This window comes from Prinia subflava, chromosome 5, assembly GCF_021018805.1.
Source record: "Prinia subflava isolate CZ2003 ecotype Zambia chromosome 5, Cam_Psub_1.2, whole genome shotgun sequence".
NCBI classification, from domain to species: Eukaryota; Metazoa; Chordata; class Aves; order Passeriformes; family Cisticolidae; genus Prinia; species Prinia subflava.
The window spans coordinates 39,097,679-39,113,227 of record NC_086251.1 but is presented as its reverse complement, the minus strand read 5'-3'; the positions used below and the strand labels follow the sequence as shown (position 1 = coordinate 39,113,227).

The following is a 15,549-nucleotide window of genomic DNA, read 5'->3' as shown; positions in this document are numbered from 1 at the left end:
TTCAGTGCAGTCAGAGTTATTCTAAACCTTCTTCTTGGAAGAACAAATCTATTCATTTATTATGCTTTTATTTTTATAAGAATTCACAGAAAATATTCTTAAAACTAATGGGTTTTGGTGTCAAGAAATGGCAGGTTGCAAAGTGAGCCATTTGCAAATGGTTGCCTTTCACCCAAGAGTACAGCTTTCAAGAAATCATCTTGGGAATTGCAGATGCTCAGAACTTTGAAGTGACACTGTTTGAAAGCAGACAATTGACTGAAAGATTTATTTTTAAAGAGAGAATAGAAAAAGGAATATGCCTGTTGATGGTAAAAGATTATAAAAATTACAGACTTTCCATCTTCAAAACCCACAATTATATCTCTGCTGAAAAGCAAACTACTGTTTGAGAAATGCAAATGCAATTGCAGCACATTATGTTAAGGTTGTGGGGGTGATTTCTTGGGAAAATTGTAATAGCTGCTACTAAATTTAAACTAATATATGAAAGTTAATGCTGGAGAAAAAGTTTATAAATTTAAAATATGTCCGATATGATGTAAGTGAACTCTTGGATAAAGCATTACTTGAATTGCATTTATGCTGCTATTATGCATGACACACTAATAAAATCAGTTCTGAGGCCTGATTGTCTACTCTTGCACATCTAACACTGCTCCAGACGGTGTGAAATAAAACTGGCTTATATTTAATTTGCAGAACTGCATGCAGCTGCTCAGAATATGAGGCAGTGAAACTCCACTGTAGTCTGCTTTTTACTAATTTGCATAAGTAACTAATAATTCTTTTTAATTCCATTTCAATCTAACTTCTATTTACAGTTTTTTACCTTTGAGCAATACAAGAAGCTTCTGGGATATGCATCACTGCCACCAGGACTGGTACGTATGGATACAGAGCTTCACGTTCTATGTGCCTGCTGAACAGTCTGTCTCATCTGCTTCCTCCCACAGAAGAAGCCCAAAACTAAAGGGTCCAGCTCAATCCAGAGTTTTTCAAAACAGAATTGTCCCTTGGAAACATTGATAAGCATTTATCAAAATTGATAAATAATGTTTTGTATCAAACATCCTCAGAATAATTCCCTAAAATGTCATAACATTCATTGACATGGAAGAGTCACCATGGAAGAGTCTGTACACAGCTTGTCATTCTTCATTCTTACAAAATAGCAAAAAAAGTTGAACATCATCAATGTTTATCTATTCATGTCATAGTGTCTAGTTTAATACTTCAAAGTGCTGTTCTCTAAGGCATAGTACAACTATAACTAAAATACTGATCTTGGTGTTATTTTAAAAACTTTATAAAAGAAATATAAGTTATCGATAAGAAATTGCTACTTCCTTTGAAGTAAATGGCAAAACTCACTTGTCCATCAGTGGAGTTAGAAATTCATCTCAAGAAATAGCTAGTTTAAAAACAAAATGCAGGGTATAGTTATATGCAGAAATGTTTAAATGCTAAGATGTAGCTTTCATGTGTAATCTGCATTCTCATGTGCAGATCTTATTTCTGCTATTATGCATTAGGAGTAAATAAGTAAATACTTTTTATAAGAACTAACACTTCCTGTGGTGTAAGGATGTAAATCATAGTAAATATTTTTCACAATTATGACATCACAACTTTAGGAAAAAATTTATATTATTTTATATTTATTTATATTTATATTATTTATATTTATTTATATTTATTTATATTTATATTTATTTATATTTATTTATATTTTTTATATATTTAATTATTTATATTATTTTATAGCACAGCCTTTTTAAGGCTGTGCTATAAAAGTTTTGGTAATTTCAAGTCTCTTTTAGAGAGTATTGCTCCCATTTACATCTCACTTAAACTGAGTGAATGGTCATGGAATTCTATTAAATAGGTTAAAGCAAGCTCTTCCTCTCAATTATTCCACTGGCCCTGTAGCTGTTTCTGGTCTCTCCTATTTAGTCTGGTATTTTTTCAGCAGTTCTCATCCTTAGGTGTATATAGAGAAACTGATACTTGTACTCTAGGAAGTGGAAAGAAACAAGTTGAAGGTTCTATGGTATCCCAGCACTTCTTTGGAGGGAAGAAAAATAGGCTGAAAACTTGAAAACATGCAATAGCTGCCCAAAAGCTGCTCTGGTTCACAGAATAGCCACAGCAACACTTAGAACAATCAGAAACCACTCACATTTTTAGTGCAGTACTGTTACTACAGAGGTGGTTTTAGCCCTAAAGTAGTGAGAGAAAAAGAGGACTGAAGGGGATTCTGGTCTAAGCCAGCCAAAATGTTTCTAGGTGCCTCAACAGATCTCATATCAAGGTAATATTTATTATTAAAAGACAGATGCATACACTAGCACCATCTTCCTACTGGCTTCAGTCTCATGGTTGATGATGAAATGTTCCCGTCTTAGTGGGAACATAACATAATCCTCTCCAAAGGCAGTAAGACTGGAGTTTGTCACTACCCTTCTAACTTTCCATTTCTCTCTTTCTTGAGCTCTCAGGAGTCCCTGCTCAAATCCCTCTGTGTTAAGTAAGTTTTTTCTCACTATTGTTTTTTCCCTTACTATTGGTTTCTTTGAATTTCAGCAAATGTACTCATTATAATGTAATTTGGTCCTGGGACTTTTTTCAGCACCTAGAGAGTTTGGGGATTATCAGTGAAGGCAATAAATGTGTAAAGTGATCATTAAATTTAATCTCTTGGAATTTTCTCTATTGACCTAAATATTTTCATGCTATTTTTTGTTTTAAAAAATTAAGGTATCTTAAACTGCTGTGCCAGGATGGAAAGCAAAGCAGTGAATATCTCCATATCTATGACTGAAATGACACCAGCTTCTAAGTAAATGGAGTTAATTCATCCTTGCAATGAATGCTGACATTTCCCTGTGTGCCACTCATTCCCATATAAAACTTTCTAGGATTGTTAAGTCCTGGGTGAATGTTCTACTTCTCCAATTGCTTAAGTACTGCAGTATTTTAGTTTTTTACAGGTATTTTTAAGTTAATATGTTAGTGCTTAATGCTCAGTTCAGAGATTTTATTCCCAGTGCTACATAACTACACTTTTGTTTGTGTTATTATTCAGAGTCAACCCAAAGATAACATGAGGACATTCTTTTTCCACTTTTTCCATGTTTGCGTAATAATTTGGTGCCACATTTTCCCTTCCAGCTGAAAAGAGAATACATGGACATGGAGTGCTATGACATTTGTTTTGATTGTTTTGGAATATGGTTTATGGCTATTGTCATATTGCCTTCATGAACTGTCAGCATCTAATCAAGGGCTAAAGTTGTTTAGCAATAGAATACTGCTGCATTGCTGTAGTCTTGCAGTTTGCATTGTATCCCTCAGTTTCACAATCTGATGTAGAGGAAGTATTACTCCTCAATATTTAATTTTCCTTTTAACTTTCCTAGGCTTTTGCAGTTGCTGGCTTGGGATCTGGGTTGACAGAGGCAGTTGTGGTTAACCCGTTTGAAGTAGTGAAGGTCACCTTACAGACCAATCAGAAGGCCTTCACAGAGGTAGGAAAACTGCTTCATTCTCCTTTTTCCACTTTATTGGGCATAATGCACTTCGAGGTTCGTATTTAGAGCAGAATGTCTATAATTGATTGGTGGATGCAAATGATTTTCCCACAAGCTTAACAGACATGTAAAAGGGAGAGACCCAATGGACAATGCCTTCAGATATGCAAGACGCATGCAGCATTGTCAGAGGCATCAGCATCTCCACTGTAAATATTCTGTGCCTGAGGGGGACTCTGGTCTAAGAATGAAGTGCACCTTCATCCCTCCTGAGCAGCCAGCAATGCAGCACGGTGGGGAACTGTAATCCAGGGGTACAAACCTGAGCCCCTGGTGCAGAGCATATTTACCCCAGCAGGCTCCAGATTTCAAGTGAGCACTGAAGGTTGGCATAAAACACCATGGCCTTGTGCCCTTGATGCTGCTGTATTTTACACTGTGTTTCTTGGATAAAATTACCTGCAAGACTTCACTTCTATTAACACAAACTGGAAAATTGTTGGATAACAAGTACATTGATAATTTAAATTCTTGCTTCACTTCAGAGTTTCATTATTCAAATATTGTTTCATCCAAATAAGTCATTGTGCAACACGTTGATTCTGGGTACTGCTGAAAGGGGAAAAAGATTAAGGGAAAACAGTGATTCATAAAAACCAAGTGTTCTCAGGAATGCACTAGCTTCTATTCATTTTAATGCAGAAGATGTTCCAGGATAAAGTGAAGGAAGGCAGTAATACAGTTCCTTTTTTCTTTTCTCATTGAATCGAAATATCAGTTGTCAAATCATCTTTTTCAAAATCTTTTGAGAAATCAGCTGTACGATGGTATAAGTGCCAAATCACATAAGCATCACATGAAAAGTTCACCTGAATCCCTGGTGGCATATGATTTTTGCATATTCTACTATTCAGTTTTGACTGAGTTAATACTTGCATGCCTTGTAGCACTAATCTGCACAAATTGAACACTTTGGGGGGATGCACAGCAAAGAGATTTATGACCTGGCCATTTACATAATCTGTTTGGGCCAAGCTCCTCAGGTACACTCTGGAAAAATACAGCTACTGATTTCCAAATGCCATAGAATAACCGGTACCAACTCCATTACTCATCCAGAAAAGTGTTTTCTTCCAGAATAAATTTTAAAATATTTGGTAAGCTCCTGTTTGATTCTTAATGCATATGAAAGACATATTTATTTGCTGCAAGTCTCCAGTCTAGACATTTTTTAAACTTGGGCAGCAAAGCCACTAAAAGGATAAATAATGCAGAGCAGGAGTAAAATGTTTAGGGTCCTGGAAGGAGAGAGACTGAAAGCAGGAAAAAGCAATGTGTGAGAGGACCTGTCTCACAAGAAGATGATGTGATAAAAATTATGAACTATTACTACTCCAGCAGTAGTGAACTAAGCAGGTATTCTGGATCTTTCTGCTTCACAGTTGTGAAGATGTAATTATCCTAGCTTAAAAAACTCTCAGTATAACTTTCTTTATACTCTTTAAGTATAAACAAACCACTATTAGATTTTGCACAGACTATTTCTGTAAATTTGCAAAAGACCAATGTATCCTTTCACTTCATATGTTTTAATTTTTTTTTCTACTGCAAAATTTATAGCTAAGTCTTGGGGGGGGTGGGTTAGCTTGTAAATTTTAGCCAATTGCTTCCTTTAGTTACAGCATCCCTTCCTTGGTGACTTTCAGAATAGTACAATAATCAAACAGTAACTGTCCAAAAGCATTCAGAGTTGGTTTTTTTCAGGTGAATAATCTCTAATTTAATTTAAATGAAAAATTTCACATAATCCAAATAATAGTATATCATCATACAAATAAAATTGTGACAGAATGGTATTTCGACTCTACTGGAAACTTAGTTTACATTGCAAATATTAACTGCTTGCTCTAGGGAAAAAATCCAAGGGAAATTAAGTTCTTAAATCACAAAGATTGTTATATCACAGACATATCAATTTTTTGATATATCTTTTTAAAGTGTTAGAACTTCAAAATTTTCTGTAAAATAGAAAAAACTTCAGTGACTTTATACCTTGACATCACATTCTCATTAGGAAAATAGTAAAGAACATTCCACAATAAAGCATGTAAACTCAAGCCCATTGGAAGAAGTATGTCCAGAGGTTACATTATACAGCATAGGCATTACCATGCACTGTTTTTCTAAAAGGTTTAAGTAGAGTGTGTACCTATCCCATTGTGGAGCTTTCATACTACATGATGAAACCTAATGCAGTTCACATATTTCTTTGACTATTGTATAGAAATAATAAATATATCTTGTTTAAAAGGAACAAGGAAGAGCATGAACACATACACTCACACCCAGACTCCAGCACACCCCCAAAGCAAATATTCACACCCTGCGGTGACAGCTGAATTGTTCTGTGGCAGCAGATCGTCTTTCGAGGGCTGGGAGATTTAAAGAGGAAGGCCACCATAAAATCACGCATCAGCCCTTTTGCAATGTGGATTGCTGTGGGTAAAAATAATGGTGGCTTTTTTGTTAAAATAAATGGCAAGAAGCCCAACACCATAATGTTTGGTTTTCTTTTCTTTTTTTTTTTCCTGTAGCCCTGGTTAACTCACTGGCTATAGAAGCTGGTGTGATGATTAAAATCTTCTCACCTGACATAGGAGTTATGATTAATTAAACAAATACAATTTTCTACTTTATGATCTGACTCCAGATTCCACTGAGTAGGTCTATATTAAGTAAAAGTCAACAGCTGTGTGAAGTGCATTAACTCCAGATGTTTGTACAATAAATTCCTCTGTCTAACATCCTTCCATCATCATTGATGAGCCACAGACCTTCTATGGCTTGATCAGTTGACATGATGACACCTCCTTTGGTAAAAGGGAAGTGCTGCCAAGGAAAGTCCTCTTTGTTACTATAGGACTGAAAAGGGAAGTCAGGTGTAGACACTGCAGGTGTCTGTATTTGGACTTATTAATCCCATCTCAGGTGTTCAGCAAGTGACAGACTTCCCCTCTGAGTCATGAGTAAATCCATATTCAAGAAAAGAGATACCAAGGGATGCCTTAATATTGAAGGTTGCTGTATTATTTCTTAAAGATCTAATTTCCGTTTTTGGAGCACAAAAAAGGATGTTATTGCTATCTCCATTTTAGAATAGATTCTGACTTGAACTCTTGGGAGTAGATAGAAAAGTAAACTCTAGTAAAATATATGCAGAGCATTAACAGGATAATATTAGTTATGAAATATGAAAAACCAGAATGAAACTTTGTATTAAAGATTAAACTCATTGGTCACCTAAATAAGCAGTCATATGCTGTGTCAGATATAGTAGCATCATTTGGCTGATGTTGTTGATCTACCACAGTGATATTTTGAAATGGAAAGCTATTAAACAAATAAGTGTATTGAAATTAGTGGCATTCACAGTGGTGTAGTCAAAAATCTTATATATTTTCATGATTGAACCTCCTAGTGGAAGTCATGTTTTGCCTTTCTAATTACAGATTTGGTTACCCAGAGCTTTATGGCTTTATGGGGTTTTTTGGCTTTATGCTTCGGAGAAAGCCAAACTCTATTCAACAACTTTCTGAAAGTAATGTTTTTATAATGCTGCTAAAAACCTGTAAAATATTCAGAAGGGGAATAGCTAATTCTGAATATCACAGTATATTCAAAATGCACCTGATCAAAGGTGCATGTAGTCAGGGAAATTCTGTCTGAGGCAGTTTCTTCCTTTTTCCTTTTATGGAATGGAAATCTGTTACAATATGACTCTTTTACAGTACTCAAATCCTGCTTTCATCTTATTCTGCCATAAGAAAAATGAGGAATCTTTTCTTCATTAAAGTTGTGGTTTTTATATGGTCACAGGAAAGGGAAAATAATAAATATGGCAATATTTAATATAAAATTACAAGACTTGGCAACACTGTATTTGTCAACAGGATGGAAACGATGCTATGTTTATTGTTTTCTTTTTGTAAAGATGATCTCTTCCTTCTTTTGCTTAACTTGTGTAGCAACCATCCAGCTTTGCTCAAGCTCAGCAGATCATTAAAACCGGTGGTCTGGGCTCCCAAGGACTCAACAAAGGCCTTACTGCAACACTGGGCCGTCATGGGGTTTTTAACATGGTTTACTTTGGATTCTACTTCAATGTGAAGAACATTCTTCCAGTCAATAAAGTAAGTTCTGCATACAATGCAATAGACAATCAGATAAGAAGTTGGACGTTTTAATTCACACTATTTTTCTGTGCAAAGCTGTGGTATTTAGTGACAAACAGTGACTAGCCTAGCTCTGCTTTGCAGAAATCCATAGCATTTTAATGGAAGCAAATTAAGGACTTGATCTTCTCACTTTTTAAACAAAGTTGAGTGCAGTCATATTTGAATTGTCATTTTTATGAATTTCCCTTTATAGCAGGGTCACAGTGCAAAAAGGCAGCAAATGAGATACAGACATGTTTTTATGTTGGGTATGCATATATGTTTTTTTGTGGCAAACTGGCTTAGAAGTGAAAAATCAGTTTCTGGAACTTCTGTCAGTATTCAGAAAGGGGCTAATTTTGCAGAGGTGGCCAAGCTGCAGTATGTAGGCTATTCAGGTTCAGGCATTGGACCTATTTACTCAAAAGAGAGTTCAACCTAGGACTGAAGGATGACAGGGAAGTTTCATCCTTATAGGAGAGAGACAAAAACAGAATGTAAAGGATCATGTACAGGGACTTTATATCATTTATAGTTAAAGAAAAAAATAATCATTATAGCTGTAATTTCACTTACAGAAATGTCGATAGTCCTATATTACTTTAAATAACAAAGGAAGCATTCCCTTTACAACTAAAGGCAATTTTACTGATGAAAACACGGCAATATCGGCAACTTTCTAAATGACTGTGTGAAAACCAACTCATGGTTTATTAATGATTCCAGCATGCTACTTATTGAAGTCTGTTTTCATTAATGTGAGTTTTAGATGATGACAGTTAAACAGTCACAGGTGTAATATGTAGTGATATACATGTAAGAAGGTGCAATTCACATCAAAAGGGATCGGTTTCTATTGCCAGATGAAGTAACACCTCTTTTTTTTCTACACTTCTGAGTAGCCTGGTATTTTTGTTGGCAGCGTTGTGTAAATGAAGAAAAGCTCCATTTCTTATTTGCAGATTATTACAGTAAATTGAATTGTTCAAGAGCAGCTGACACACAAGTTTCTACAAGTTTCTTACAGTATATCTAAGCATATTTTACAGTGTACTTTAGTCACACATTCTAAAAACTCGAGGCACAAGCATAGCTTGTTACTAAGATAGGAGTAAACACTTTGGTGTTGATCAAAAGATTAAAAAATCATAATCACTATGCAGAAAATTCAGGAAAATATGCAGGCAAGGACAGGGACTAGTGTGCAGCTTCTGTAGGAATCATGGGAGATGTTCTTGCATGGGAATTAAACAGTAATAGTGTTTGGCATAAGCATGCTTTCCCAGGCTTTCAGATTTTAAAAAATAGGAAACAAGCATTACGTTATTAGAAAGATTCAGAGCTTTATGATCTAAAGGAAATTAGTACTTTATGTAGATTTTGTATGATGCAGAAAAATTTTAAAATCTGCAACATGGGTTTAAATATAAGTTGAAAACAAAAGGGAAATTACTTCAATGTCAGCCAGTGGCCCAGATGTCCTCAAATATTAGCAAAATCAAAAGGCAATTTCCTCAGTGTGGGATTAACTGCAAATAAGCAGAGAGGTTTGCCTTGTGCTTGACCAGTGCACGGTGCTTTTACGGTGTCTTGCACAGTGGCTGCATCTGTGCCGGTAAATGGAGCCACAGCCCTGAAACTCAGCCGCCTGCCCTGTCAAACATTCCCTGGCACTGCTTCGGCCCAGCCAGCCAGAACAGCTCCTGGCTGTGCCTCAGGAGCCAGTGCAGGCAAGGAACCCCTCCTTGGGGCTGGTTCCATGCAGCCAGTCTGTTCTGAAGGGTGGTAGTGCTAATAAAGCTAAGAGGACTCTCTAGGCCAGCCAGCATCAGTGTCATAGACAGTCTGTACAGAGAGATATAGCCAATAATTCTGATCAAACTCCCATTCAAATCAATGCAAAACTTACTCTGAATTTAAGAAGATGTAGATCAGGTCTCATCTGGCTGCTGCTAGCCAACATTATGTCTCAGGTACTTACAAGCATTGAATTTCACTTCAGTGCCTGCTAAATGGAAGTATGTAACAATCATTTACAGCCTATAACTTAAACCTCTTCTGGCAGTGGACAGGTATTAGAGGCTTAGATTTATCAAACCTGTAAAAGGAATTTGGTAGAAGCTGGTTTGCAGTTAATCTGAAAAATATTAAATAGTTGTTAATTTGTCTAGATTTCTCACATACTTGATTTCATTACAAAATCTAGTTTGTTAACTTTGTATATTTTGCTAGAAAAGAAAGTCTTAAATCCAGCCTTGTAATATTGATGAATATATAAAAATTATAATATATAAAAATTATGAAATAAGAATACTACACTTGTGAAATAATTTTGACTATTGACTATGTATTTGCTGTCCACCATCTGTAACATAAGTAGAAAATGTATGAAAATCTCTGAATGAGCCTTTTAGCTGTCAGCTAAACTGTGCATTAAATTTGCATCCCAATTAGGGATGTTGGCTGTCTATTTTGCCAAAACCAATAAATCTTGTATAAAAAATAAAATTTGAGGGGTCAAACGATGCCCATGACATATGTGGGTTGTAAATGTCCATTAATGGATAATTTTTCATACATTCAGTCTATTCTGCTAAACAAACCATTTACAACCAATATTGTGTTCTGTTTACTGGAAATGGAACAAACCAGATTTCTTTCAATGGTCACTAATGTACCAACCATAGAGAATTAGCAGCTATGACTCTGCCCTAGCAATGAAATTATTTTGCAAATGGCATCTACTTTTATAGTTCGTTTCATAGGTGTCCAGCAGCTTTCACTTTGCCATTTTTTATCATAATTAGATTTGCTTTTAAACATTAGTTTTGCTACTTTGCTCACTACCACCTCCAAGTGGTTGCCACATAAGAGAAAGGGGCTCTGAGAAGAGATGGAGAAACCCAAATGGGCTGTTTAGCTTGGTGAGTAAGTAAAATAGCAGAAAATAATATTATTTTAGTAGCTTTCAGATCCATGCCAACATAGAAGTTCTATGGACGAATACAGAGTGAAAGGTGGATGTGGTGCAATGGACTTGAAGAAATAGTAAAACAAGGTGATTTAGGAGAATATGGGATCAGAATGATTAGTGGAATAACCTCAGACCAATTAAGCTCTGCTTTTAGAATTTTTTTTGACACCTAAATTTATATTGAATCTTTATACTGATGAAATTACCCAGATTTTACAGTGATGAATTTCATAGAAAAACCTTTCCTATAAAGTTTATGATAAAAAATCAAGATTTTGATTTTTTTGGCTGGTGTTGACTATGGTACATTTGCTTAGAGTCCAGTTTTGTGAATGGGCAAAATGCTTCAAAAGAGGTCTTCTTTTCTTCTCTAGATACCAGAAGCATTGGCTTTATTCTATTTGCATTTAAATCACTGTATGTACAGAATTAACAGATTTTTTTTGCTATGATCTTTGTTTAAAAAGGGCTACAATTCTTGTACCACAAGTGATTCTAATTTTTTTAACTTATTATTGGTATGTTTCATATTTTGTGAAATCAAGGTATTGACCTTTTCTGCAAATGATAAAGAGCTCTGTTGGTTTTCATAGTTCTTTATTAACACCTGTATGGGCTTCAGCCAATGTACATTATGGAAGTTTTAATTTATTTTTCGTGTTGCTAATCTGGAAATGAAAACTTCTTTCTTGGTTTCTTCTGAATTTAAAAACATATGGGTTTAGGAAACAAAAACCTGTCTGATTTTAACATTGTGCTGATGTTATAACACAGCAAGATCATTTTTTATTTTAATGATGATTTTCTATAATTAAAGCACCTTCATGACAGAAGTGAGCTGCATATAAAGAATCTGATGTAGAAAAACTTGTCCTTCTGTTGAAAACAGATAGCAAAATCAAATTACGTGTATAGGAAATGTTGTGGAACACACTTCCCTGGGATTTCCACTACTTAGAGAAATAGGATTAAACCTGCTTAAAGGGACTTTGACTCCCAGATAAACTCTGGGTGCTTTGATGTCATAGAAATGCCAAAGTAGGAGGTCTTTCTAAAAGATCAAATAAAACTCAGTTGAACTGTGAACTGTAAGTGAGCAAAGAAATTTTTAGATGCACTTCTAACCTACTTCTAACTTTTACCGTGTGCATATAGTAGGGTTCAGAAACAATCTGTTGTAAATTCTTCAGCCAATTAGCTGAGTGAATTACCACCGTTTATAATGCACAGAACGTGGAGGCTCTCTTGGTTGTGCCGAGTTGGATTGTTAATAACAGGAAGCTAGCACTTCTCAGTACAGTGGATCAGCTACATGTGAAAATAAATGTAAAAAACCTGGAGGGGAATGGCAGCAGACTGAGATTAGTCTTTATTTAATTTAGCATTTGGGGGTCCAACACACAAATGAGTGTTTTAGTAGGCTTCATGGTGGAAGTTGCTGTCATTTGTAAAATATTCTGGCCAATTAGCTAATAGTGTGCTTGGATTTCTCCTGTTTTGATACAGTAATACTAAGTACATTGTGAAGCCCAATTATACAAATCATCCCCATATGCCATACCAGTCTTTCTTTATGAACTGTGTTTATAAATCCTGTGTGAGGAAATGTGTACTTCAGCAATTTAGACCATGTGTAAAAACATAGCCAATAGGATTGTCAAGAAAACAAGTTCCAGCGTAGGAAATCCTAATGTGTTCCGCTAAAATAACACGAGTGTGTTGTGTGAGTTTTCTGATTAAATGCTTATTACTTTACAGTGCTTAACCTGCACAGGTCTTTCCGTTTCCCTTTTTATTCTTTTTTTCCTCTTTTTTTTTTTTTTTTGTAGGATCCAAATTTGGAGTTTTTGAGGAAATTTGGAATTGGGCTAGTCTCAGGAACAATAGCCTCAATTATTAACATTCCTTTTGATGTTGCAAAAAGTAGGATTCAAGGACCACAGCCAGTTCCTGGAGAGATCAAGTACAGAACCTGTTTTAAAACTATGGCAACAGTCTATAAAGAGGAAGGGTAAAACATTCTTATTTTAATAAATGTCCAGACCTCTGTTTTAGTTCATATGGGTCCATAAAACCTCGTTGTTATATCTCAGATTTGACGAGTCCCATTAAGCCACCCTGAACTCACATATCAAAAGAGCCCAATGTAGCATTTTGATAATTTATTTTAGAATTACAAGGACATATCTTCCTAATGCATATGAACTTTTACAAGAGACTTACAAGATGATTATTACATTGTCAAAATTTATGTTCCCCAAGTAAATGCTTCATATATTTCATGTGTAATTTTTTCAACTCTTCCTTTTGTAAAAGGAAAATATGAAAATAGACTATTTCTCAATTTAATCTAATTGCAATTAGGTAGGCCTCTGTACCTTTAAAATTATTGCTGAAATAATTAAACTGAGGACAGATCCTTATGGTAATAACATTTTCCAACTTTTAAAAATATTTCTCAAGTGGTGACTGAGTTGTGGCTTTGATATTCAATTATATCAGTCATTTTGTCCCTGTATGCAGCTGTTGTTAACAGACTTGTCTTGAAAGCAAACCCATCTCACTGATTAAAGTCATATTTCTGATTGGCTAGGCTCACAACATTGCTTTTGTGACTGAACATTGATTAACTTTTTCTCTTCATCTGATCTGCCTCTGTAAAATGTTAAAATCCAGATACAGCCTGCTATTGAACATGTGTAATTTCAAATAATTGCCTCTAAGTGCTCTGCCAGCATTTTAACAAACATATGCTACAATTCTGTTCTTCTGTTAGAGCAAGAATATTGTTTGAAATGTTTTGTTTGTTATTCTTCTGCTACAGATTTCTAGCTCTGTACAAAGGCTTGCTTCCCAAGATTATGAGGCTGGGTCCAGGTAATTTTCCTTCTATCATTATTGTTTTGCTTTTTTTCTTGCTTTCTCTTCCTATTTTTCAGTTTCTTGAGAAAATGTAGAAATTATTAGTCAAATAAATTAATCAAAATATCTTTGAATGGTTTCTTTTTAAAATAGCATCCTCTAGTAGTATCACGTATGGATTTGGGTAAATATGTGTCTAAAAAAATAATTTACTCATATACATCAGAGAATTGCAAATCCAAGCAACTGCTGGTTTGTGCAATTGTTTTATTTATGAACAAACCAAAGTACATGCCAATGACAGAATTGTAACACTTTTGGAAGTTTCTTAAAGTTCCCTGTTCCTTCTAATTTGATCTTTTGAGTTCATTAGACTATTCCATACCTATGTGAAGTCAGCCTAAAATGCAGGTTAGTCTCCCCATAAAATGCACTCAGCTAGTCAAAGCACAGCCCAAGCATATCAAATTCCAGTTACTTTCTTCTCCTATGCTCTATGGGGGAGACACTAAAAATCTGATAGCAGGGCTGGGAAGAGACTTGTATGGCCCTGGAAGACTAAGAGGACAAGGATATCTTAAAACTGGGGTTATTGTTTGACCCTGTCTTACTATTTGTTACTCTAAATGTGGGAGCACAGTGGTGGAGAGCTGTATCTTCTTTGGCTTTTAGAGGGTTTTTTTCCCTGACTGGTTTTGATTAATCATGAAAGCAAAGCACTGGGCTCTCAGACGTTGTCAGCCCACAAAGGCAGGCTGTGTCAAAAAGGGCAGAAGCACCAATTTGAACAGTATCCCATTCCCATGAAATTGTATTTCCAGTTGTTCAAGCTGGTTGTTTAATATGCAGGAACACACATAGGTAAAGCAAGTAGGTACAGAGCCTGTTCTGCAGTATAAAGGAGGCATTAGGTTTGTCTGCAAATGTTTGCATACCCAGTCCATCTGGCTAAGTACTAGACCATGCCTGGTTATTGTGCAGGGTGAGGAAGAGGGTGGGGAGGGGAAACAAGGAGCTAAAAGCCTTTTCCCTCATACTCCAAAGATACTAGATTACATACAAGACAAAGAGAAGGCAGTGTTTAGCTTTCCCAGTACCTCTTAGCACAGCAGATTTTGGAATAAAATTTTCCATCTTACAAATGATTATGCATTCTGGCCCAGATCCAGCAAGTCAGTTACTTGTGAACTTCATTCTAAATACTTTTGTAGTTATATTGGCTAACTAACATATAGGTTTAGCTTTCTGATGACACAATAATGCAGTCTTTATTGTGACTGGGAAGGTGATTCCTCCTTCCAATATGTGAGTGTTTACAGGAAAAGAGATTCTCAAACAGATCACACAGTATGAAATTTGGAATCAGCCTTGATTTGGGTTCAAATCTTAAACATTGTGTCTGTGATTTGTTTATTGGTGAAAGCCTTTTGCAAACATCTGCTCTGTCTAGCTGTCTGTGAGTTCCTTTTCATAGAGAATTTCAAGTCTGATGATGGTTTCTTAGGATAAATGATACAGAGAAACTCATGTAGTAAATCTGTGTGCCTGGTTGTCTTAGCCTATCCCTAGAAAGGTGAGCCCAGCTCAGCAGAGCCCTGCTTTGTTAGAGGTGCCACTCCAAGCCACCAGCTGAACCTACAGGCAAAGGCAAAAAGATATTTATGCCCCAGTGCTGGCACCCACAAATAATATATATTGCAATCATGCATTCTGGTTCTCTTTATCCATGATCCCCAACTATAAGTTTCTCTATGTGCTTAGTTATATATATACCTTCTGAAATGTTCCCTTTTTTATCTCATGCAGTAATTACAGCCCAGTACCAGTCTGGCTTCACTAACAGTAAAGATATTTTATGGCGTTCAAGCTGAGATTTTATACTGTTACCAATTCTAGCAAATAATGCCATTTCATTAGATCAAAACTTTGCCTGTGGATTTGTAGCCAGGAAAGACTATACTCATTT

At 35.6% G+C, this 15,549-nt stretch overlaps 1 protein-coding gene across 5 annotated transcripts in view; it reads left to right on the top strand.

Annotated features, from left to right (window-relative positions):
- The window catches only part of SLC25A21 (solute carrier family 25 member 21), a 237,259-nt gene that overhangs the window by 218,056 nt on the left and 3,654 nt on the right, over window positions 1-15,549 (top strand). For 4 of the 5 annotated variants that reach the window (XM_063398943.1, XM_063398939.1, XM_063398942.1 and 1 more), the window contains exons 5-9: window positions 825-884; window positions 3,423-3,530; window positions 7,559-7,723; window positions 12,551-12,732; window positions 13,546-13,598. In XM_063398943.1, the coding sequence (XP_063255013.1) occupies window positions 825-884; window positions 3,423-3,530; window positions 7,559-7,723; window positions 12,551-12,732; window positions 13,546-13,598 (568 nt within the window). The remainder of the gene's footprint in view (window positions 1-824; window positions 885-3,422; window positions 3,531-7,558; window positions 7,724-12,550; window positions 12,733-13,545; window positions 13,599-15,549) is intronic. The other variant, XM_063398940.1, reaches the window with a different exon arrangement.